General features: G+C 37.5%; 1 protein-coding gene across 1 annotated transcript in view; it reads right to left on the reverse strand.

Moving 5' to 3' along the window:
• Positions 1-21,514: 21,514 nt before the first annotated feature.
• creld2 (cysteine-rich with EGF-like domains 2) overlaps positions 21,515-27,001 on the reverse strand; it is a 34,421-nt gene continuing 28,934 nt past the window's right edge. The window contains exon 10 of the mRNA XM_039761068.1: positions 21,515-22,088. Within this exon, the coding sequence (XP_039617002.1) occupies positions 22,015-22,088 (74 nt within the window). The 3' untranslated portion in view covers positions 21,515-22,014. The remainder of the gene's footprint in view (positions 22,089-27,001) is intronic.

The following is a 27,001-nucleotide window of genomic DNA, read 5'->3' on the forward strand; positions in this document are numbered from 1 at the left end:
AGTAACACCAACACAACCCTCAGCAACCTCCATGCTCTTGTCGTGTAAGGTCTCCCACATCACAAACTCACATGTTCCTCACACAAACTGCATGCAAACCCGTTGCAAACCCGTTGCATGCAAACCAACAACAAGTCTGTGATCAGAATTCTCAAACTGGGAACTTCTCAGACCCTGCAGTTTTGCAAGAGCATCCAGGGACTATCCATGAGGATGTGATCGATATCCTTTACAGGTACCACCAGTATTGGAGTACCAAGTCCAATGATGTGGCTCAGGAACCAGAATCTAACTCTTCACAGCCCCTGACTTTTTGCAAAGTCAAGGAACATGGAGCCACTTTCACCACAGTCACCAAACCCATAGGGATCAACAGTGCCAGTGGTTGCATTGAAGTCACACATGACCAGAGTTGTGTAACCTCACAGGCACCCATCAAGCAAAGCTGCAAATAAAATGTCTCCCTCACAGAGACATCACTCAGTACAGTTGGAGCATACACCAAGACAACAGACAAGGCACCAAGGGAGTGCCGTAATCTGAGTCTCATAATACGCTCATTGAAAGGAGTGACATCAGACATCATCGGAAGAAGCTGATGCGGTACAGCAGCAGCTATTCCCTGAGTATGACAGCAATCAGATTGACCAGACCAATAAAAGTTGTATCCACCTGCAGAGATCTGGCCAGTCCTAGGTCTGTGCACCTCAGAAAATTCCACCACTGAAATGAGGAGTTCATGCAGCTCCTACCACAGCAGAGGAAGATGATCATCATGCCGGAGAGACAAGACGTTCCATGCGCATACACAGATTGGCCGTCTCAAATTGGGACCTGAGTGCTGCCCTGCATCGGGCGATGCCTCAGCACCACACCAGTTCTGATCCCCAACAGGCCTGACCCAATTGGCTCTCCGACGATTTCAACTCTTCCGGGGATGGTGCTATCGAGGGCTTTCCCCCATCCCCTTCATGATGCAAGCAGCCTTCCAACGGGCGTCTGCGGCAGAACTACTCTCACGGAGAGCAAAAAGGAGTCCTTTCTGTCGTCTCACTGCTGTGTGAACTTTTTTTACGTTGACTAGAGTGCCAATCCTGCCACCAACCACAATGATTTCCCTGCAATTTAGAGGGCTGCTTTCAGAGCTGGATGCAGTTTAATGTCATACCCAGGACTTCAGAGAGAGGTGACCAAAAACAGTGGTGACTTTGGTTGAGCTTCACAGAACCCATGTGGAGATGGGATAAACTTTCAGAAGGTCAGCTATCACTGCCACAATCTACTGTTCTGGACTTCGCAACAGAGTGGCCAGACAGAGGTCTTTCCTTAGTTAAAGGTGCATGGAAGCCTGCTTGGAGTTTGCAAAAAGGCATCTTAAGGACTCTCAGACTGTGAGGAACAAGATTCTCTGTTTTGATGAAACCAAGATTAGTGGCATGTCTGGAGGAAACCAGGCAATACCATTCCAACATTGAAACGTGGTGGTGGCAGCATCATGCTGTGGGGACTAGGAGACTAGACAGGGTTGAGGGAAATCAAAATGGAGCCAAGTGTAGAGATATCCTTACTGAAAACCTGCTCCAGAGCACTTGATCTCAGACTGTGCCAAAAATTCACTTTCCAACAGAACAATGACCCTAGTCTCAAAGTAAAGACAAAACAGGAGTGACTTAGGGACAGCTCAGACCCAGTCTAAAACTTTTGGCAAGACCTGGAAATAGTTGTCCACTGATGGTCTTCAACCAAATAGGCTGAGCTTGAAAGGATCTGTAAAGAAAAATGGCAGAAAATACCCAAATTCAGGTGTGCATGGCTTTATTTCATCATACTTAGCAAGACTACAGGCTTTAATTGTTGCTAAAGGTGCTTAAACTAAGTACTGAGAAAAAAGTCTGAATACTTATGTCAATGTTAATTTTTTTTTAAATAAATTTGCAAAATAGTTTAAATTATTTAGAACAAGGCTGAAACATAGGAAAATGTGAAAAGTATTGAGTCTGAATATTTTCTGAATCCATTGTAGATAGTGGTCCAATGGTTAGCACTTTTGTTTCACATCTCCAGAGTAAGTAGTTCAAATCCTAACCCACTTATTACACCTGTTAAGATTTTTTGTATTCTCACAGAACATGTTTTTTTTTTTTTTCTTAAATCCTAAAGATACTCCCGCTACGTTTGACTCCTTTATGAATGAGTGAAGGGATATGGGAGAGTGTGCCCTGTGATGGACTGGTACCTTATGCAGATTTCATTCTTGCCTTATGTTAGCTGTTACCAAGGCAATGGCCTTCTTATCTGAAAATTTGATTAGTAAAGGGATTTATGAATACTGTGCTAACAATTCTGTCTGGGAACCCAACTTAGCCTTTTCAGAGATTTCATATTCCTCATTACATATTGTCCTAGTATCTCATGTGTTTTTCACTAGTTATGCAAGTTTCATACCACATCTTAAAGAGATGCAGTTTAGGTTATTGGCCATCTCTAAAGTGAATAATGAGACTGGATGTTTGTGTAAATGTGTCTTGCCATTGCTGCTATGAAAGGCACTGTGGCTTTTCAACCTTGTATTGTAACAAGAATATTGTAAAAGTAAATGGATGCCAAAAATAAATAAATATCTACTTTCTATATATGAAATCCTAAGCCTAAAAGTGCAACGATTTTATGTCACGTTTTTTGTCACACTTTAAATCCTACATATACTCTATATGTTTGGTATCATTCTTTTCAGAATTTATCAAACTTTAATGTGATGTTGTTAGATTTTCAGATTCTTATTCTGTTTTTAAATTATAAACTAAAAATATCAAGAACTTGTGTCCCGTGAGACGAGACTTTGTGCCAAAAGATTTAACCATGCCTGGGCCAGAAATAAAAGACAAAGAATAGGATAGCTGCTGTACAGGCTTTTAAATGTTCGAAGCACTGTGTGGGATGCAGATCACACGGCAAGGCACCAGCAGCAACAAGCCAGCAGGTGATCGAGCAAAGAGGAGGTAAAAAAAAACTGTATTTGCTTCCCATTGTATCACCGTTTAAGAGGGGGTTTTGGAGGAGCGACCGCGTCTGCTTAGTGTGCACTCAGACCTCGTCTTCAGAAAACGAGCGACACAGACGGAAAGTGGCTGACGCATAGTGTAGGCCGGGGGGGTTGTCGAGTGAAGGGAGCAGGGGGTGAACCCCCTAGTATATATATATATATATATATATATATATATATATATATATATATATATATATATATATATATATATATATAAATGTATAATTTCACCAAGTGTTCAGTAAACTCTTTTCTTAAAGTGTCTTAACATTGAAGTTTACCAAACTCCATAGTATTCAGTTCCTCATACTGGAGGAAATTTAACCAAATGGCCTATCTTTGTGCATGGCAAAGAGAGAGTTAATAACTTGCTTTACTCTTTCAATCCATTCATTAACAAACCTGCTTAGTGCAATTCTGAGTCCTGTGGTGGACAGAGACTATCACAGCAGCTATCCAAGCTGCATCTGCAGTCCCTCACTCACTCATACATGAGTAATGTGGAATTGAAAATTAATCTAACATGCATAATTTTGACATGTGAGAGAAAAACCATAATACACAAAGAAAACCCCACTCAGAAACAAGTGAAAACTCCACGCTGGTAATTCCTGAACCAGGATTCAAAATCAGGGTCTTGAGCTATGAAACAGCCACGCTAAGCACTACACCACTATGCTGTCCTTAAGAAAATGAAGTCAGGAAAGAAGAAGATGTTTGCTCTGCCACCTAGTCAGACACCCTTCATTACCAGGACTCATTGTTGGCCTCCCAACTTGAGCAACATTACTCTGTAGATCCTGAGGCTTGACAAATTTACATGAATTACAGTCCTTGCCTTAGGTGACTCTTTCATGATTGCTAGAGGATCAGTTACTTTTTTATAGGATTCTAGACGTCTAGAAAAATTCATGCTGTTTACTAATTTCTAAATATAACGTACAAGGATGTAAAGCATTTAATTAGGATATAGACCTGTAGAAACGGCCAATGATACCTGGGAAGTAAATCTTTATCATTGACACACGGATAGCCAGGCATGTCTCAGTTGTGTCTTTTCTTCACATGATTGACTTGTTGATTGCTGAAGTCCTTTTATATATTCATGGAAATCAGGTCTCTCATAATCAATATTTACTGCAAAATTGAATGACATTTAAATAAAAATGGACAGACAAAGTGGAAAAAGCAGGGTAAAAGATCAATTAAAATATAGAAAATTAGACTAAAGGAGGATACAAGCACTGAATGGAGATGAGAAGCTGAACTTAATATAACCCTACATTGATAAAGTGAACAATGAAGGAATGCGTGTACTTTTGGTGATAGGTTTCAACCACAATATCAGTGAAACTGAAGATGAACAAAAACAAGATAGGGTGATTTAAAGGGGTTCATATCCTTTTAACATATCTTTCAATGCTTGTGATCTTCAGAAAGTACACAAAACTACAGGTCAAAGCAACAAACTACGTGACAAGATGAACCAGATAAGTGTTGTGGATAAGGGTCTGGTCAGGACTTCTATTACAGGCACTATTTTATCACTTAATATAGAATAGGAGGGAGCCGTAAAATGTCTACATTGAAAATACACTGGGAGAAAACAGGGGGTTATACTAGATGAGGTAGCACAATATGAAAGGGCAACCAGGACAAAAAGTGTAGTCATAAAGTCTAACAAAAGTTTTGAAACTACGAGGTCAAGTAGAACCGACGACCAAACCAAATCAAAACACAAAACTCAATGCTGAAAATTTCAGGCAGGAGTCAGTTTCAAAAAGGTTAAAGACAAAATTTACTTTTTGAAAGTACATAAGAGCAATATGAAGGTTTTGGAATCTGCAAATAATTAGGAAATAGACTTGAGATGACCATTTCTTTTTATCCTGTTGCATTATTCCATGAGGACACCCTGATAATAACACTGGGCTATACCCTAACGATGGGGTGACAAAATGGTGGCAGTCAATATGATGGTCAAAAATTAGGAAATAATTAAGTTAAATCAAAACTAAGGTCAGAATCAAAAAGATAGCAACAAATTAGAATTCAGGGGCTAAAAAAAAAGAGCAGTAAATCATCCATTCATCCATCCATTATTCACCCTGGTATATCCTAACTACAGGGACACGGGGGGTCTGCTGGAGCCAATCCCAGCCAACACAGGGTTCAAGGCAGGAAACTCCGTTAACATTATACAAAGTTATTGTCTGTTATACCTTCCTAGCACTCTACACCTTGCATTTTTTAACTTGCACTGCTTTTTTTTTATTGCTTTTTAATTAATATTGTTTTTATCAGTATGCTGCTGCTGGAGTATGTGAATTTCCCATTGGGGATTAATAAAGTATCTATCGATCTATCTGGTAAATGTTATAATAATCAGAATTTACTTTGTATAATTGATGTTTCCAAATTTTAAATAATTTTATAGATGCCTGTACTGAAGGCAACGTTTTTTTTACAGTTATCTTTTATGGTGTACATAGTTCTAATGTAATATACTGTATTAGACCTCTCATTTTCAATCACAATAACTTATTGAGGTGACTCTGACTGCCTATTTAGGTCAGACATCATTCTCCTAGTCCTAACTTTGTCAACAAAAGTGGAGAAGTTGGCAGGCAACCCATACAAAACGGAAGTCTATAGGCTGTAGAAAAAGGCAAGTGACGTAGAAGTTACAGGATGTCATGATACTGCAAGAAGCTGGCTCTTTTGCATGGAGAACCTGGGCTTTTATAAGATATTCAGTTTTGAGAAACTAATTTATTTAGAAGATAGAAGAACATTATGATCAACTGTTTAAAACTATTTATAATTCAAAAATGGACCATCAGAGAAAATATAAATATGTTGTACACAGCTTGTTGGGTTTATTTTATGCTATGCTTATCTATTATGTTGAGTAGTAGGATGAATAGTAACTTTCTCAAGTTAAATAAAGAGAAAACAGAAATTTTAGTGATTGGCAATAATGGATATAATGAGGTTATTAAAAATAAACTTGATGCATTGGGATTAAAAGTCAAGACGGAGGTAAAGAATTTAGGGGTAACTGTTGACTCTGACCTGAATTTTAAATCGCATATTAATCAGACCACTAGGACAGCATTTTTTCACTTAAGAAACATAGCAAAAGTTAGACCTCTTATAACAGCGCAAGATGCTGAAAAATTAGTTCATGCTTTTGTTTTTATTCGGCTAGATTACTGTAACGCATTCCTCTCAGGACTACCCAAAAAAAGACATCAATCGATTGCAACTAGTGCAGAATGCAGCTGGTAGAATCTTAATCTAATCCGAACAAATTTCTCCAGTTTTGATGTCACTACACTGGTTACCTGTGTCATTTAGAATTGACTTTAAAATACTGCTTATGGTTTACAAAGCCTTAAATAGACTTGCTCCATCTTATATTTCGGAATGTCTTACACATTACACTCCAAATCGTAATCTTAGATCTTCAAATGCGTGTCTACTTAGAATTCCAAGAGCTAAACTTAAAAGAAGTGGTGAGGCGGCCTTCTGCTGTTATGTACCTAAAATCTGGAATTGCCTGCCAATAGGAATTTGTCAGGCTAATACAGTGGAGCACATTAAAAAAACTGCTAAAAACAAATTTCTTTAACATAGCTTTCACATAGCTTCATCTTGGTTAAATCCTGATGCTCTGTATATTCACTTAATTATCATAATTATTCACGGTGGCTCCAAAATCCGTACTAACCCCTACTTTCTCTTTTGTTCTTTTTCTGGTTTTCTGTGGTGGTGATCTGTGCCACCACCACCTGATCAAAGCACCGTGATGTCCTTACATTGATGGATTAAAGGTCAGATGTCCACATGACCATCATCATCAAATTCTTCCATGAGAACCCTGGATACAATGAGGACTGATGGAGGTCATTTATGTTAGGTAGAATGCCTAGAGGGAGCTGGGCGGTCTTGTGGCCTGGAACCCCTGCAGATTTAATTTTTTTCTCCAGGCGTCTGGAGTTTATTTTTTTTTGTTTTTTCTGTTCTCCCTGGTCATCAGACCTTACCTTTATTCTATGTTAATTAGTGTTCCTTAATTTTAATTATTTATTCTGTCTTTTTTATCTTTCTTCATCATGTACTTTGAGCTACATTGTGTGTATGAAAATGTGCTATATAAATAAATGTTGTTGTTATGTTGATTTTTTCACTCCTGTTTTTTGATCCTGTGACATGACATTGTTCTAGGCATTGAAAATTACTGTACCATTTCAACATCATGGTGGTGTGACCATGTGGTTTAGGGGTGTGGTCACATGGTTCTAGTGACTTTTTAAAACATAATATACACAGACCTGACAGCATGGACAGAGTACCAGCTCTTATGATCTTTGTTGGTAGAAGTCATGGCTCTGTGTTTTGAGTTTCCCCTGCTTATATTTTTTTAAATCACCATTATTGTCTGTGCACATTAGAATTAGTTGTGCCTATTTTTCTTTATTTTAGATTGTTTGAACATTTTTTTTTTATTATTTTGAGTTATTTTTCCTAAAATTGTCAAATTGTTTTTAACTTGTTCACTTATATATTGTTGTTTACAAGATCTCACCAAAAATTAAAAAGATTCTGACATGATTTAACTTTTATATCTACTGAAGCAACAATAAGAACATATACAGCTTTGATATCCACTGGATATATCACTGAAGGTTCTTTTTTCACTGCTATCAAGAATAGATGACATTGCTATAATGGACGTGAAGTTCTCCATCTAAATTGCATACACTGATCTCCATTAATGTAGCTATGCTGCTGCTTTCTATCAGATGCCATTCATTTGCATTAATGCCATATTATTAATTATATTCACTTAGCTCCACAGCCTTGGAAAAGTGTGTTTAGAAGAGAGATGGATGGGTGGATTGTAACCTTTACTTATTCTGATTTTTCTGCCAATTTTATTACAACATCCTTATCAGATCATAAAGAAACGTGTTACTTACCAGATGATTTCCGTTACTTGTCACAAAATTGGAGTAATTTAAAAAATGGATTAAATTCTCTACACAATTCTCTGTAGGAGCATTAGCATCTGACATGGACATTCTGTGTGAATCAGCTATCCATCAAAATACTGTATGCATCTATTTTTTTTAATCTTATTTATCAATTTAAGTGACATGTGGAAGCTGAAGCCTGTCATGGTAGCAATGGATGCGGATTAGGAGCCAACGCTGGACAGGATGAAAGTCCATCACATGTTGTACTCTAAAATGCTTTAGTTACAATAATATGTTTCCATTGCCCTTAGAGATGCAGATTAAGTCATTCTCTTGTGAGGCTGACGTGGATGTGTATGACCTTTATTTCTTGGCCTTTTGGCCTAAATGTTGATGCCATTTTATCACTGACTAAATCACACATGGTAAATCTCATAAAGCTGGCTGAAATGTTCAGAATTCATCAAAACTGCCACATTTTTAAGGTCATTCTGACCCGTTTTTTCTGATGTTCTCCTTTCTGACCCAGCAAATTATCTGCTTTTGTTATCTAACAAAGAGTTTCTCACAACAACATTCTCCTCCTTTTCTCGATACATGTGGTAAAGTTTCAATCAACCATGTCAAAAATATGGCCAGAGAAGGAAGCTGAAAATGCAATCCAGGAAAGTATTTAGTACTGGCTGTGCCAGTTGCTATCTCATTTAGAAGAGGGAATAAAATTACAAATTAACTCACAACAAATACTGAAAAAGCAAACAAAAAAGCAAAAACCACTTGTGCCGCGTTACATTTATTTGATTGACCTGCTTTTGGTTTATTACAGTGCAATACTGTGGTGTTGCATTGTGTGCAGGATGGAGTTTACTTATGCACTTTCAGGCATGTATGTTGGTGAATCATAAATAATATTGCTTTACTTGTATTGTAATCACACATATTGGCACACCATGACGAACCAGCGCACCCACTGCTAAGTTAGTCCTTGCTCAGACCTTGCCTTGCAATTGAGTTCTGTATTAAAATTTTTACAGCAACTGGTATTTGGAACACAGATATCAAAAGTGCCCTGTATGAATGGTGTTATGTTTTATTTATTATTCATTTTGTGTTATTGATTGTATTACAGTTTAATTACCTATACTTTCTGCTTAGTTTCAAATAATAAGGTTTTCAAATTACATAATATCTTGAACTCTGATTGAGTCTGTAGAGGGTCGAGTGAGTAGTCACAGTGAGTCTGAAAATAGTTGGGTTGCCTGCACAATTTAAGTTGCAAAATAAAAAAAAAGAAGTAACAGACACACAATAAGCACCATCAAACAAAATCAGGCCATAGCCTCATATTCCCTTCTAGCAGTGTTTCTGGGTAGGTCAATCTTTGGAGGAGTTCCTGTCAGTTGAGCACGCAGGTCCAAATGAGATGCCACCTTCTGGTGATGTCTCCTCTTTATATCATCAGGATCAGAAGGGGCAGGGCTTCTAGAGTCCCATTGCCCTTAAGGGGAAGTTTCAAAGCACTGTGAGGAAAAAAGGAGACAAGACCCCTAGTGACAGCGCCCCCTCTCATTCCAGGGTGGTACCACATATCTTAGTTTAGCCTGGAAGGCGACTTTCTTGCAGGCATGTGTGACAAGCGTAAGTAAGCAAACACAGCGTTGAAATAAAACCTCATTTTTATGTGGTTAAAAAATGTAAAATTAGTTAAAATCAATAAAACCAGTTGTCATTATGGCCTTGTCCATTGGACCCTCCTTATAATCCCCTATTTCTAATTGGCTATCTCTCTCACACCTTCACCAACTAACAGCTAATGGTAAGGGTACTGGCACAATAATGGCTGCCGTTACATCATCAAGGTGGGTGCTACACATTAGTGGTGGTTCCCCTCTAAGTAAAGTGCTTTCAGTAGTGAGAAAAGTACTATATAAATGTAAAGAATTATTATTATTACTTAAAATATTATTATAAATAAATACAAATAACAAATAGTTATAATCAAGGATACAATTAGTCAGATTAATTTCCTTCCATTGTAATTCACAATGCTTTCTAACTCTCTCTCCCATCTCACTCTGCTCACTTGACAGGCATGCTCATCAGGGCTGAGACACCGGTGTATGTGGTCCGCAAACCCCATCCACCCCATCCTCCTAGGACACTTGGAGCCCCAGTGCTGATTGCAGCCCATTTGGAGCCCCAGGCAGGAAGGATGGACGTCATCCCTTGTTGTCCATAGAGGGTAGTCAGTTTTATCTGACTTCGACAGCCTGTGGGTTCTCCCTCGGTTCCTGGAGTGCATGCCCCTTCAGTAGTACAAATAGCGCCACTTTGTTTATATACCCCAGACTTTAAGGAGTGCATGCCCCTTAATGTACGGAGCACACACAAAATGGCATCTCTCAGATAATGTCACCTTAAGTCGCCTAATGGGCTGACTGGCTCTGCAAAGCCCATTGCTTTTGTTCTGCCACTTTCTTCAGTTCGGAAGAACCCAAGGAGCACTCAGTCAACCCTGCTCCTTAAAATCAGCAGGAGTTGATGCACCAACTGAATGCCAATGCTTGTGCTTCTTTATGGGGTTTCCACTTACAGTACCTCCTTTATGCTGCACTGTCCAATCCTGCTCTAATTTTGTTCACTGTCCCCTTGATTTCTTCCAATTTTTTTCTATCTTGATCGAACCTACTCAGACCTTTTTACACTGCAGTGAGTGCAGCTACATTAAACGATTTGTTAAGCGTGAATGAAGCACATCTATGCTCATGAGGTCTGACCTGCAGTATATTTTTGAAAAAACAACTGCACTCGCTCAGTTCCGCCACGGACGCTGGACATGCTCCTCCACACACCTGTCTTCTAACGTCTAGTTTTCTTGATTATAATTGTGGTCTTTTAAAAATGGAATTTAGGGGTGGGCAGTGGAGGGTTTTCTTTCTGTCTTGCAGTGACTATGTGTAGCATAGTTTGAATACTAGATAAAGAGAAATAGTCATAGCTATTTATTTCTTGGTATAGCAGCATGGGTTTTTGGGAGCTAATCTGGCCAATAAGAACTTTTTTTATGAAAAGAGTTATCAGAAGAACTTTAATTTCTTCTAATTTAGAAGTGGAAAATAATATAAAATGATAACTGTTAGACAAGCAGGTGGTCAATAGCTCAGGTCAGTTAATCATTTTCAGACCTGGTTTGTCCTTACCACGGTTGCTGGAGCCTAACCCAGCTAGTATAGGTTACAAGGCAGGTACAAACCCTGCACAGGGTGCCAGTCCATCATAGAAGGAACACACACACAAACCCCAACCACACACTAGGGCCAATTTAGTATTGCCAATCCACCTAACCCTCATGTCTTTGGACTATGGGAGCAAACCCATCCAGACATGGGTAGAACATGCAAACTCCACCAAGGGAGGACCTGAGACACAAACCCTTACTACGAGGCAGCAATGCTACTACTACGCCACCGTGACGCCCCTCAACAGCTCTGGTGAATTTCATAATAAGATAAAAACAGAAATCGAAGTCAAGAAATCAAAATAATGACCCAGAACTTCTTAAAGAAAAAAACTGTTTTAATCTTCTTTTTTAAGTAAATTTCAGATGAATAATGAACTCAGTCCCTCACGCTTTAATAAGGTGGCACCTAAAGTGTTGTATGTATTACTTTCAACTGATGAAATTTCCTAAAAGTTATGTTATTATGCCAAAAAAGTAAAGCCCTGTAAGTATGCAATGTAAGTAATGTTATACAGTAAAAAAGCTTTTTAAAGGTAGTCACTGCACATTTTGGTTCAAATTCAATATTCTTTACACCTAAAACAATGCAATGGTAATAACAAATTATCTGTTTTTTCATTAAATACCAGCTTTAGTCATGACTTACTAGCTTTGTTCTTTTTTCAGCAAATAAATAAAGATGGTAAATTGGCCCCAGTAAGTGTATTTGTGTGTGTGTTCAACACTATGATGGACTGGCGCTTTGTCTAGGTGTTGTTCCTGCCTGGCTCCCAATGGCTGCTGGAATAGGTTCCAGCTGTCTTGTGTCTCTGTTCTGGATAGGCAGGTTAGGAATATGGATGGATGGATGATTTGCTCTGACAGTATGGTGCCAAATGTATCATGTTGTGATCAACAGCTCCAAGTAGTTCAACAATCTCGTTAATTTGAATTCTGCCATGATTATTACATAATATGATGGCAAAACAGGTTTTGGCTTCTGTTTATACCTTGATGCACTAATATAGTTGCAGTGCAAACAATTTTTTAACTGCTTCAATAGCTGATTGCCTCTGTCTGCATTTTGTTTTATTGTATTTTATTTATGGTGGAGACATGCAGATAATCAATGAAAAAGATGCGCAAAATCACAAGTAGGTTTTAGTTTTTTTTAAATAGCTTTAGTATGTGACACAGTGCTTAGCACTACTGCCTGACTGATCTAGCATTGTGAGCTCTAATACCATGCCTGAACAGGTTGAGTTTGTATGTTCTCCCTGTCTCTACATGGACATTTTTCAATGTACTCCAATGTTCCAACAATTCCCTAAAAGATGGGCAGGTAAAGGTGGCTGCCAATTCTAAATTAGACCTTTATGTGTAGCAAGAGTGAGCCCTGTAATTCACTTACATTTCTATCCAGCTTGGGTTGGCAGCATTAGCTCTAGCTGTCCACAACTTAGAGGTAGATTAAGCAAGTTTGAGAATATTTGTTGTAACGATTTAAAAAATAATAATTGAATATGATTACAGCATATAACTTGGGGAAAGAAAGTGGAAAGACTTGGAAGCTACAATGAATATGTTCCTCTTTTAACCAAAACCACAGCCCTTGAAAATCACTATTATTGGGTTTTAATAATTTTTTTGGAGTCATGTCGCTGCCAATTAATCAATTTGTATATTTTAAAGTATTAGCCTTTTATTGTTTCAACTTATGGCAGCACAATGGCACAGCTGGTAGCACTGCCTTGCAGTTAGGAGACCCGGGTTCGCTTCCTGGGTCCTCCCTGTGTGGAGTTTGCATGTTCTCCTCTGGGTAATCCGGTTTCCTCCCGTAGTCCAAAGACATGCAGGTTAGGTGCATTGGTGATCCTAAATTGTCCCTAGTGTGTGCTGGTGCCCTGCCTGGGGTTTGTTTCCTGCCTTGCTCCCTGTGTTAGCTGGGATTGGCTCCAGCAGACCCCCGTGACCCTGCAGTTAGGATATAGCGGGTTGGATAATGGATGGATAGATGTTTCAACTTACATGAATAAAATATTGCATAGACAACTCATTGTTGTTAAAAGCTGATAATAAAAAAGAGGCAGCTATGACACTGAATCGGCCCAAGGTAATTACTAAAGGCCTATCAATAGCTCATTACACTTAAGGCTATCAAACAGTTTATATTATTCTGTAATCACTTGCCTTCATGTGCCGAAAGCATTTAAGCGGTGTTTTATACTGACTGATTTATAATCATGCGATTAAATCTGACTTGTTTCAATCAATTTTGTTTGAGAAAATTTCAGAGTAGCAAACATTATATATTACCACAAATTCTGCAGATTACAGAGCAAAAACGAAAGCACCACAAGCCAGTCACAGTCTTGTCTCTAATTTACTGGACCCGTAGCCTTTGTGTAGAGTGGGTGCTCCCTGTGGTGGCTGGCTAAACTCATCAAAGGGCAGTAAGATCTGAGAGTATGTGATTCACAGAAAATGTTGTTTGCTAACCACATCAGTTAAGGCGTGGGCTTCCTCGGCCACCACATTAGCAAAACTCCAATCATTTGTATATGCATAAAGAACATAAATCACTCCCAATGGCTCTAAATGTTTTACAGCGTATTATATATTTGGCCACACCGCTCATTCACCTTGTCGTCTTCAATTTGTGGCTTAACTCGAAGGCTTGAATCAATGCGCTATTATAATAGTAATAAATAATGCTCATGTTACAGTGAGCCAAAAAAGACTAAAAAGACAATGGTACAAGTAACAGTTAATTAGTATCTCATTGACATTTTTAAATGTATTAATTCATCTTGAAGTGTCACCTTTTCAGATATTAGTTAGATAGCAATTGGAAACCATGGAAACCACTCCTAGGTACTAAAAGCTAGTGTTGGGCCTTGAAATGAACTGGGTGCAAATCAAAGTATCTGTGTGTCTGTCCAGTTATATGGCATTTGGTATAGGATCTATAAAAGCAGTACTAATGTTTGTGCTGTTCCATCTGTTGGAATTACAAATGCAATGTATTTTATTACTACATGCATTAAAAAAGTACATTCCAACATTTGGTGCACTCCAAACATTAATGCTGAATATGCTGAAGTCTATATTGATAACTTTGCTTTCACGTCATATTAGATGGATAGAACAGTAATAAAGTAAGTAGTAAGTAAAAAACTCATAGCCTTGAAGTAAAAAGGTTTGGATGTTTCCTGTGTTACAGAAAGGTTTCTCTAGTTTATCAGGTGAAGTCACTTACTTCTTCCCCCTGTGGGAGAGCTGAAGAAGTGCAAGGGGCCTGGGTTTATATTTCAATGGTGGGAATTGTACTAAAAGAAACTCACCATAAATGATTTCCAGAAAAAAAAGGGAAATGGAAATGCTTTTTCTTTTTTACTTTTGTTCTCTGTTCTGTAATTTTGAATTTTACCAACAATTAACAAGCTGCACTTTTAGGGAAACAAAGCGTTCAGGTAACAATTCTCATTCAACTGAGAATTAATACCGCAATAAGCAGGTTAAGAGATATTTGCTAATAAACAGCAACATTTATTTTTATATCACATTTTCATACAAAAAATGTAGCTATACACAAAGTAAAAGAATTACAATAAAAAAGAATAAATGAATAAATATAAATAAATACATGATACAAATGAGAAGGAAATACAAGGAATAGCAGAAGAGTCCCTAGTAACCACAACCAGTTTATTAGTTATAGTGGTGAACGTCAAAGCCCTATACTACTGTTAAGAAAACAAGAACTCCAGCAGGAAGGTTAAGTAAACCACTAGGGGTTCCAAGGCCAAAGACCACCAGCCTTATGTGGCCATTCTACAGTCCATACTCTAAATAATGATAAAGTCCTTCACTATTATTATGAGACACCATCTAAGAAGATTTCATGCAGCAGGTCTCATCAGTAATTGAAGAATCCCCACCCCTCCCAAAATCAAAAGCATTGTTTTGCTGATCAGTAGGTAGCAGGCATATAGAGGATCACAATGAACTATTTTGCATTTTTGAACCCCCTCATTCGCTAGCAATGTTTTTTCTAGCATTCATGTTACATCAATTTATATTGTTTTACTCTATAATGTAGCTTTATTATGACATATTCTCATGGTACTCAACAATGGTGACGTGCTGCATGTCGACTGGACGTGCAAACTACAATACGCATCTTCTGTTTGGTACAGTGCATCCGGAAAGTATTCACAGCGCGTCACATTTTCCCCATTTTGTTATGTTGCAGCCTTATTCCAAAATGGATTAAATTCATTTTTTCCTCAGAATTCTACACACAACACCTCATAATGACAACGTGAAAAAAGTTTACTTGAGATTTTTGCAAATTTATTAAAAATAAAAAAACTGAGAAATCACATGTACGTAAGTATTCACAGCCTTTGCCATGAAGGTCAAAATTGAGCTTCATTCTGTTTCCCCTGATCTTCCTTGAGATGTTTCTGGAGCTTAATTGGAGTCCACCTGCGGTAAATTCAGTTGATTGGACATGATTTGGAAAGGCACACACCTGTCTATATATGGTCCCACAGTTGACCGTTCATGTCAGAGCACAAACCAAGCATGAAGTCAAAGGAATTGTCTGTAGACCTCTGAGACAGGATTGTCTCAAGGCACAAATCTGGAGAAGGTTACAGAAAAATTTCTGCTGCTTTGAAGGTCCCAATGAGCACAGTGGCCTCCATCATCCGTAAGTGGAAGAAGTTTGAAATCACCGGGACTCTTCCTAGAGCTGGCCGGCCATCTAAACTGAGCGATCGGGGGAGAAGGGCCTTAGTCAGGGAGGTGACCAAGAACCCGGTGGTCACTCTGTCAGAGCTCCAGAGGTCCTCTGTGGAGAGAGGAGAACCTTCCAGAAGGACAACCATCTCTGCAGCAATCCACCAATCAGGACTGTATGGCAGAGTGGCCAGACGGAAGCCACTTCTTAGTAAAAGGCACATGGCAGCCCGCCTGGAGTTTGCCAAAAGGCACCTGAAGGACTCTCAGACCACAAGAAACAAAATTCTGTGGTCTGCTGAGACAAAGATTGAACTCTTTGGTGTGAATGCCAGGCACTGCTCATCACCAGGCCAATACCATCCCTACAGTGAAGCATGGTGGTGGCAGCATCATGCTGTGGGGATGTTTTTCAGCGGCAGGTACTGGGAAACTAGTCAGGATAAAGGGAAAGATGACTGCAGCAATGTACAGAGACATCCTGGATGAAAACCTGCCCCAGAACGCTCTTGACCTCAGACTGGGGTGATGATTTATTTTTCAGCAGGACAAAAACCCTAAGCACACAGCCAAGATATCAAAGAAGTGGCTTCAGGACATGAATGTTCTTGAGTGGAGCTTGAGAGGTGCTGCAAAGAGGAATGGGTGAAACTGGCCAAGGATAGGTCTGCCAAGCTTGTGGCATCATATTCAAAAAGACTTCAGGCTGTAATTGCTGCCAAAGGTGCATCGACAAATTATTGAGCAAAGGCAGTGAATACTTATGTACATGTGATTTCTCCGTTTTTTTATTTTTACTAAATTTGCAAAAACTCAGGTAAACTTTTTTCACATTGTCATTATGGGGTGTTGTGTGTGGAATTCCAAGGAAAAAAATGCATTTAATCCATTTTGCAATAAGGCTGTAACATAACAAAATGTGGAAAAAGTGATGCGCTGTGAATACTTTCCGGATGCACTGTATGGAGACACAGTGGTTGGCACAGCTGCCTCACAGGTCCAGGGTCCCAGATCTGAATCCTACACCCAGGGATTTTTAAATGGTGGAACCTGTAACATAATGATGCCCCACCCAGTGTTATTCCTTTGCTTGCGTACTACTAATATTGCCTAAATATAATATGTTAATGTCCACTTAGCTTCAATGGAATTGTAATATGCTTTAATTTTTATATCAAAATGTTAATGTGATTTTTAGAGAGCAAACATAACTTCAACACCACCATGTCTTCCTCATTCCAAATTACATTATGTAAATAAAGAGAATGAATTACTTATTATTGTCTATCTTGTAGCTTTTCAGAAGGCACCAGTTTATGAAATCCAAATGACATTGATTTTACATGGGCATCAAGGCAGTTTCATTGATATAGCTAGGGTCGCTTTCTCAAAAACTGTTTGTCCCAATCCTGGTGATTGACTTACAGATCAATAGTTAGATATGTTCCATTTTTGTTTCAGTTATTTATATTGAACTATTACATGCTATACAGTATTTGTTTTTGAGGGACACATACTAATTCTTGAGGTACCTATACTGGCACATTGGACATATCAAATGTTACTCCTGGCCGATGTGCAAAAAACATTGGACTGCTATTTATCATTAATGTACAGTATACGCAGTCATCTCAATCACCTTGTATGTATGACAGGTAATATTAAATTAACTCCATCACATACCTCGTATTTGAGGAGAATGTACAGGTCACACTGGCCTCTTTTTGTTTAGGATCTTTGTCTTCAGTTTAATATGGATGTCCTGGTGGTGCTATATTATCTCCACTTTTTAGCAATACTCTTCACAGGGTTCAATTATATATGTAATGCCTTCAGATTCTTTTATATCTCTCTCATGATCTGTAATTGTCAACCATAATATGCTGTAATCTTTTGTTATCTTCTTCTAGACCACTGGCATTTTGCAAACAAGAAACGTTCAGGAAAACCGCACAATAACAGCCGATTTTATTTAAAGGTAATGACAATCACAAGGTTTGGCATGTCATGTCACAATTTTCTAACTTGATTAATCCAGAATAGGGTCACAGGTCCTATGCCATCTAGCATAGGGCATAAGGCAGAACAAACCCCACACAAGGTCTCAATCCATCACAGAGCAAACACACACACACAGAACACACACTTGGGCCAATTTAGTGGTGCCATTTCACCTAACTTGCATGTCTTTGGACTGTGGGAGGAAGCTGAAACACCTGGAGTAAACTCACACAGACACGGGAAGAACATGCAAACTTCACCCAGGAGGACCTGGGACATGAACTGTGGTCTTCTTACTGTGAGGCAGCTGCACTACCACTATACCACTGTGCCAGATTTAGAACGTGATTAGTTAAATCCCAAAGTCTGTTGTATCCCTGATTATAAAGAACCCACTTGTGCCCACTTCTGTAACTACAGCACTGAAAGATTTTTATTTTTTATATTTTCTCTAAATAATCCATTTGTTTTGCACTGTAATATTCTTGGTTGCAAAATTTCTTCAAAGGTAGAAAAAGGTTTTGATTTCAGCCTAAATTTATGAAATTCAATAAGAGTGTGTAGAACATAAAAAGATAAGAAGCCTGAGAAATAAGAAGAGACTATGCAGTTCCTTGTACTGTTTTAGTTAGATGAGTTGTCCCTGTATCTCACCAGGTATTTGGTCACATTTACTCTGCAACTACAGGAATTTTTTCTCCAAGACTGCAATGACTCTTCATGTGAAGAGGTTCTTCTTAGGTTCAATCTTGAATGCACTTCTCCCCAATTTTTACTTAGTACATTTGGATAAAAATAATATGTATAGGAATTACAATCAAGTAAACAAGATTAGCTTCTTATCTAACCCCACTTTGGTATATTTTTGCATTAAAAGAACAGGCATAGATTGTGACAGTTCCCATTCAGCTAACATATCCATGTTTTCTTCTAGTTTGCAACTTGGTTATATCATGTTTATCTAAAAATCTTTCTATCAAATGCCAACGTTGCTAGTATTTTTTTTTTTAATAGCTTTTTCAGTCAGTGCAATGTATGTGTACTTTGCATAGTTCCTTAACTGAAGCCAGTTTCTGGACCTACATTTTTTAAAATGTGTAATGCTCCACCTTGTGGCTTTGGTTGGAAACTGAAGCCATGTTAGGCACAGGGTTGTGGATTTTCCTACTTCATAAAACATTCAATTAAAATGTTTGTATCAATGTAACAAGTAGTACTCATTAGAATAGTCTTGCAAAAAAATTAAAACACAGAAAATTGAAAGTGTTGTGCAATAATAACTAATAGTCTCAAAATGTTCTGCTTTTACTATTTGCTTTAACAATTACAGTTTTCGATTATTACTTTATTTGGTAGTTTATTTAACTTAATAATGGTATGATAATTATATTGATAATAACTATGATAACCTCATATTATCCAGTATCTAATAACAAATATAATACAGTACAAAATAAATAAATTCAAACCTTCCCAATAGAAGTGCAACGAGATGAAGTCCAAAAATGTAACTTGTAATGTTCACACCCACACCCATAATAGATTTGTTACCTGGTATTGGGTGGGATTTGTATCCTGTTTGCTTAACCTTTGTTAACCCTGACAAGGGATACAGCTCAGGTACCATCAATAAACAGCAGCCCCATTGTCTAGTTTTCAGAGGTCCTGCCATTTCCAGATACAGAACATGACTTTGATGTAGTGGAATCCATACAGTGGAAATTTAGGTTTGCACAAGGTTGTGTTTTGCATTTGTAATTAATTGATAGATCTGTTTTCATTACAAGTCTTCCTGTTGATCAGTGTCAAAGAAACTGAATTGCAATGTTATGAAATGTGAAAACTTCCAAGGCACTGTATCTTTCCTAATACTTCCCCATCTACTGCACAAGTTTTGTCCACTAAGTTTAATCCAGCCAGAAAAGGAGAACACCAGCACTTACTAATAAACAACAAACATTCTGGGATGGCATTGGTGAAGTTGGTTTACCTTTCATAGACGGTCTATCACAGACGTAAGATATTACAATGGAAAAAGCATGTATTATTTTGTTTAATCCATTTACAAACATTGCATTTGCCTATGAAAAACAATATTTTTAATATGGCAGTCTCTCATTAGTGTTACGCTCAACTGACTGAGCTGAGTTACTACAAAACATCTGATTATATAATTTCCTTTGAATGACTGCTTATTAACTCTTTTCCAATTTTGCTCTGTCATTTTGGCTATGAGATGATGTATTTGGGTATTGCTCTTAGAAAGAAGCTTAAAATTGTAACTTTTTGATTTACTAATCTATGTACAGTATATAGTAATGAAATTTTGAAGATAATAAAAAAGCACAGTGATTAAATATTAAACCACATACAACAGTAAAAGCCTGCAGTAATTGTGATAATCTACCTTTAAAAAAAAAAACTGAGAAATGTTTTATGGAGAAATTTTTTTTTACATTTTGGGTTATGCAATATAACGTTGTTGACTCTGAAAATGACTGCTTTGGTATTTTTTTGGTCAATTTTGACATTCGACATTCATTATGGGTGGCACACCATTTAATGGGCTGACTCATGGACTTAAAATCCCGTGCTGGGTGCAGTTTTTTTTGGAGTTTGCATGTTTTCCTCATGCTCATGGTTTTCTTCTCCACATACAGTACAGGCCAAACGTTTGGACGCACCTCCTCATTCAATGTGTTTTCTTTATTTTCATGACCATTTACATTGGTAGATTCTCACTGAAGGCATCAAAACTATGAATGAACACATGTGGAGTTATGTACTTAACAAAAAAGGTGAAATAACTGAAAACATGTTTTATATTCTAGTTTCTTCAGAATAGCCACCCTTTGCTCTGATTACTGCTTTGCACACTCTTGGCATTCTCTCGATGAGCTTCAACAGGTAGTCACCTGAAATGGTTTTCACTTCACAGGTGTCCCTTATCAGGGTTATTTAGTGGAATTTCTTGCTTTATCAATGGGGTTGGGACCAGCAGTTGTGTTGTGCAGAAGTCAGGTTAGTTGGACGATCATTTATTTTTCAACAGGACAATGACCCCAAACACACCTCCAGGCTGTGTAAGGGCTATTTGACCAAGAAGGTGAGTGATGGAGTGCTGTAAATGGTCATGAAAATAAAGAAAACACATTGAATGAGGAGTTGTGTCCAAACTTTTGGCCTGTACTGTACTTTAGTTCCTTTATCATTTGAAATATGTGTTGTTTGGCTAAAGTATTACTGTAAACTGGTGCTGTTAGACTGAATTGGCATACTGTGACGAACACATGTCTTATATATTCCCAGGCTCCTGCTTCCTTCATCACTATATTAGACTATGCATATTCAGAAAATGAATGAAAGAGTGATTCCCATCTATTAGTCTATTAACTAATCCTGCTTAATCTACGGTTTTAGACATGGGAAGTTTAAATCTATCCCAAGAAAATGGAAACATGGCCGTAGTCAACAACAGATGGGAGGCCATTTCTTCATAAGGCAAACTCAAGCACACAACACTGTTTATGTCCCTTTATTATAAACTATGGGTCGAAAGGATGCTGCATTTACAGATTCAGCTATTAATAAACGTAGGTTGCAAAAAAAAAGTATGAACTTAAACAGGAAAGCAAGAGAAAAGGTCTGCCAAAGAGCTTCAGTGAGTTCCTGCGTGATCTACTAAAAAGAGATAGATATTTTATTTATAGAAGTTTTTGATGAAAGTATATTTTAATTTGAATAAAAAGGACAAAACTCATTTTAATACACTTACCAAAAGGTAAATAATTTACAAAAGTATGCAACATTTGTTCCAAAAAGTAATGACTTAAAAAGTAACTTTTTTTAGCCAAATATATATATACACACACACAATAATCTCAAATCTGGCAACAGGACCATATTTGCAGTTGGCACTCTTCTCTTCAGACGAATAGCCAGTATATTCAAGTTATGACATTGAGCTAAAAAGAGTTCAAATAATTTATTAAAGTGGTTTCCAGAAATGCTAATATTGGTCACAAGTCCTGGTGTGCACTTTCCAAGACTTTTGTTGTCTCGGAATCCAAGGACTCATTTTTAGAGAGGTCATCTGAAAAGAAAGAAGATGTGTAGAAACATTAGAAAGAGAATCCTTTCAAATAGTATTTTTTCTTTCAACCTGCATAAAGAACATTACGCAAGGATAATGGAAGAATTTTGGTTTAGGAATATACTCCCATATTCTCTATCCATCAATCCATTTTCTTACCCACATATGTGGTTTAGGTTGTACGACACTAGTGTACATCTCAACAGTGTTGGTTACAAAGTAGGAGCCACACCCAGACAAGATACCATTCCATAGCAGAGCACATTCAATCACACTTGGCTATCACAGAAGTATCTATTAAAAACATGATATTTTTGGGGTGTGGGATGAAACCCCAACCAAATCTTACAGAACTTGCAAACGTCACACAGGCAATGGTCATCTTGGACTATGAATTCAGGGCCTTGAGCTGCAAGGTAGAAGCACGATAGTAACTACTGCACAACTTTGCCACCTGTAATTCCATTTCAGCAACTGTTAAATGCATTACCGTGGACCATCTTGTTAAAATCACAACTGAAAAGACATCAAAAATGCATTTAAATTACTTGGAATAATCAGTTTACAACTTAATAGAGAGAGGTTTTCACTCTAATACTGAACACAGCCTGCTGAACAATGTGTCTCACACCTCATGAAAAGCAGAATACTTTACTTCAACTGATGACAGATTTTAGCAATAAAATTTAAGATATGGAAATGTAAATCACCAGAGTAACTGCATATAGTTGGATATTTTCTGTTTAAACTAGCAGTTCAGCTGTCAGGCGTTTTTGAAGTAGGCTGGATTTTGATGCAGTACCTTTATAATAAAGGACAGGAATGGATTTTGTGCAAGCTACAAACTCTCTGGGGTTGCCGCAAATTTTTCTGCTAGATGAGGATACCAGAATAACTTGGAAATTTTGACCTTTTTTCTTCTTCACCACGAGTACTTGCTTATCATGGTTGCTTGCTGCTTGGACATGCATGTAAGAATTTAATTTCTGTTCTGTAAACCTTGCAATGCCACTACTAATTTTTCAATATTGTACAAAGCAGCTGCAGGAGTAGGATTGGATATTGCATTTCGATGCTCCAGTTCAAATGTTGTATTGTTTTTAAGTATGGATGTAGGACTAATTCTCACTATCAAGTGCCTTTTTTGGCTTCTGCTCAAGTTCTTTTTTGCATTCAAAAAGGAATGGCAGACTGGACCCTCTGCACAAAGAACAGTAAGTCCTCAGGAACTTTCAGCCATCTTAAAGACATTATAGACATTAAACTAGCACAAGCATGTAGAGAAGACTATTGAAAAGGACCCACAGAGTATACTATCCTGCAGACTTCCAACAGTCTGTAGGTCCATATGAAGCAAGTCAAAACTGTTGTGTTATTTTTCCTCCAGTAGTCTAGAGTTCCAGTCACTCTTTGTTACTTGGCCATTGGGTCTGGTGTCTCACCTGATTCATAAAACACAGCTGAACTGCAGTTCTGCAATCAAAAAAAGTCCAAACTAATGAAAAATCATTATTTTGTAGAAGTCTGCAACCAGAATAATCTTGGGAGGGTATGGGAAAAACAAATGAAAAAAAAAAAAAGAGTCTTAAAGAGTACTTAAAATGAATGAAATGATAAGTGTCAAATGAAGTTAAGAAGACACAAGTTAAATATTTTTGTCAACCCCTAATGTTTAAACCTTACTAAAGGAAATGGCTAAACTAAATTAGTACGTACATGTATATTATTAAAACAGTGACATTAACCTGCATTTTTCAAGTTTGTCACTGAAAAGGAGCAAGGGGGGCAAAAACTGCCAAACACACACAATGCAATTTACACCAAGATGAACATCTAACTAAGTGTGTCATGTTGTATTCTTGCACCAAGTATCTTTATGCATAATTATGAAATGTAATATAAAATTTTGTTTCTTTCATCTCAGCCTCATCAGCCATAAGGCAGGTACCTACACAGAATGGAACACCAGACCACCAGAGAGCACTCCTGCTCATACCCTAAAGAAAATTTAAAGTTACCAAATAGTCCAGGTACTTGGATACTTTCAGATACTTGGAATGTGGAAGACAGAGAACCTGGAGGAAATTCACTGAGAAATGGGGAGAGTGGGCAAACTCCATACAGGCTGTGACAAGGAAGGGATTCAAGCTAGTCTTCAAATGCTGGGAGACAGCAGTACAAAGCTCTGTGGTACTATTCTACTTCCCTTCAAGCTCCTTGTAAAATATATATACATACACACACACACACACACACACACACACACACACACACACACACACACACGCAATACATCCATTTACTTGACAAATAAAACGTACAAGGAACAATATTTATATTTTATTATACTAGGGGGCTTTGCTCGCCCACCCCCGTGTTTGGTTTACCGGATATACAATTTAAAGAGATTGTTATTTTCATGGAAATTGTTACATATTTATTATTATCACTTTTACTTTAAAAACTTTTGTAAATACAATACTTGTCCTTTACTTCCGGCTCTGGGCGTGGTTAAATCTCTTTCTTGCAGGACGTATAATGTTTCTGGCGTTTTAGGTGGGTTTTGGGCGGGGAAGAGGGGCAGCTGCTATTGCGCTGCACTTCGATCATTTTAAAGCCTGTACAGCCGCTGTCGTTTTTGCCACTTTGTGCCTCTGCTGCTCGCATTGTGATCGCTTCTCCGTCATCATAAATATACACCTGACCGAATTGTGTTTTCTTTGAAATTGAACTTGTTGTTGCTTTAAGTGCTGCGAGACCACAGATTCTCATAGCATATGGTCCATTATTGTGTAAATCTACATTTTGTGCATTGAATAATGCGAATGCGAAAAGACTTTGTTTTTTGCTCGTTGCCTCTTATTGCTGACTTCGCTTTGTCCTGATATTTTTTCAATTACACCTGGTCCTGATGATTAATTTCCTTTTGTTTGTGCTAATGTGCTCTTTTAGTCATCGACGTTTCATTTATAACGTATTGTCCTTTATACACTTTATATGCACTGAGACCCCTGTATCTGTGTGTGCGGAGTGCCTTTACACTACTGATTTTTTTTTGATGGCCGTGCTCTGATATTGCTTGTAAGTAGGGTGTGTCATGCAAGAATGTCATGTTCTATATCCCCGTGAGATGCTCCGTGGCCATTCTCTTTCGTCTCGCAGGTCTTTTATTTGTCTTCCATGATCTTAACATGAAGATGACGTATCATCTCCTAGTCATTCCCTCCCACAGAATTTTTTTTTTTATATAATAGAGAGATATTTACACACACACACACACACACACAGTGTGTATATATAAAGCTTGTACAACATTTACGGCTTAACAGTATAATAAAATATATTTTCTATTGAATCCCAAGGTGTTCTTTCTTGAATAATTAAGAAATACAAGTGAACTACATATCGAGTTTATTAGTTTACTTCTACGGGTCAAAAGGTATTTATAGTTTTCAATGACCAGATATATTTACACTTTAACTTTCTGATAATAGCAAATAAAAAAAATCATCAAGGAGTATGGAAAGTAACCTTAAGGAAGTTTCAACACCCACGACTATGGTTGCATGGACTCCCCATCCATAACCATGTAAAAAAGATTATATAAATGGGGGGCTTCATTTTGCTTAAATTACAGAGGAAAAGAACCTGAACAACAGGAGGTAATGGAAATTAAATGGTGAAGCCTGCATATGATTGCCTAACTCAACTAGGTAAAAACTTCCCTTAGAAGATAAGCCATTGGTTCATCTTTATTAGAGGGCACACTTCTCAGACCATTTCAAATGTGCCAGTTAATCAAATACAGATTTTTGGCATGTGGAAGGAAAATTTAATTACCCATGCTAGAACAGGGAGATCTCACCCAGAGAATTAGCTAGTATTCAAAACTTGTCTCCTATAACTGCAACCCAAAATGTACATAAAAATAAACCGCTTTTATATATTTTTACTGTACAAGCATGTCAACATCTTCATAAATATTACATTATCTGTAAGTTTTAAAATGTAATAATTCAAATATTTCTAAAAAACTGTTGCCAAGTACCACCACACATTGCTCCAAATGGTTTGGTAACCATACAGCTTAGCCAAAAGAGACACATACAATGGATTTTCAGCTGGTATGTGAACAAGGAAGTTAATGTGGCCTATCATGAAATTAATGAAACCGATAATTTCAAAATGGTACGACAGTATTGTCTCAATAAACACACAGTGACTTGTCAAAATTTGCTGCAACTTGGTTCATCATTTGTACTCTGCCTAAAATGTAAAATGATTAACCATTTTTGATAGTGTTACAAACAGAATACAAGAATGTTAAGCAAATGTATTATATCAAATTTTGTCTGAAACATTAGAAACATGCAAAAAGTTAGATAACTTATGGTAATAGGATTTTATCCCAAGCTTAAGTTTTTCATTGGAAAGAGTCCTTTTACCAAAAATTTGGATCCTGCACCCAAACAGTTCACATATTAGTCGAGAGCTGCCTGTAATGGGAGTTTGACTACTAAGTACTACAGTATTCACTAGATTGCTCTCCATGTGACTTTTTTCTCCAGCTCAAATTTAAGAATTACCTAAAAGCAATCAATGTTAAAATTACTGAAAACATCCATAGAGCCATAAGTGAGGTACTGATGGACTTCAAAGAATAATATTTACAGGAATGGTCTTGGGATTGGGTTGAAGGGCCGATGAAGATGGTGGATTGCTTCTAAGGGATTTTTGAAGGCGACACTGTCAAAATGTAATAATTTTTCACAATTTCATGATAGACCTCACATATATTTTGTATTTTAATAGAAAAAGCTGTAAAACATAAAATATAAATCATACTGGAAACAAGTGATAGCTTTCAGTCAACATTTATGCTCCCATACTTCACAGCTCTTTTTGATTATAAT

Source organism: Polypterus senegalus, chromosome 8 (assembly GCF_016835505.1).
Source record: "Polypterus senegalus isolate Bchr_013 chromosome 8, ASM1683550v1, whole genome shotgun sequence".
In the NCBI taxonomy this organism is placed as follows: domain Eukaryota; kingdom Metazoa; phylum Chordata; class Cladistia; order Polypteriformes; family Polypteridae; genus Polypterus; species Polypterus senegalus.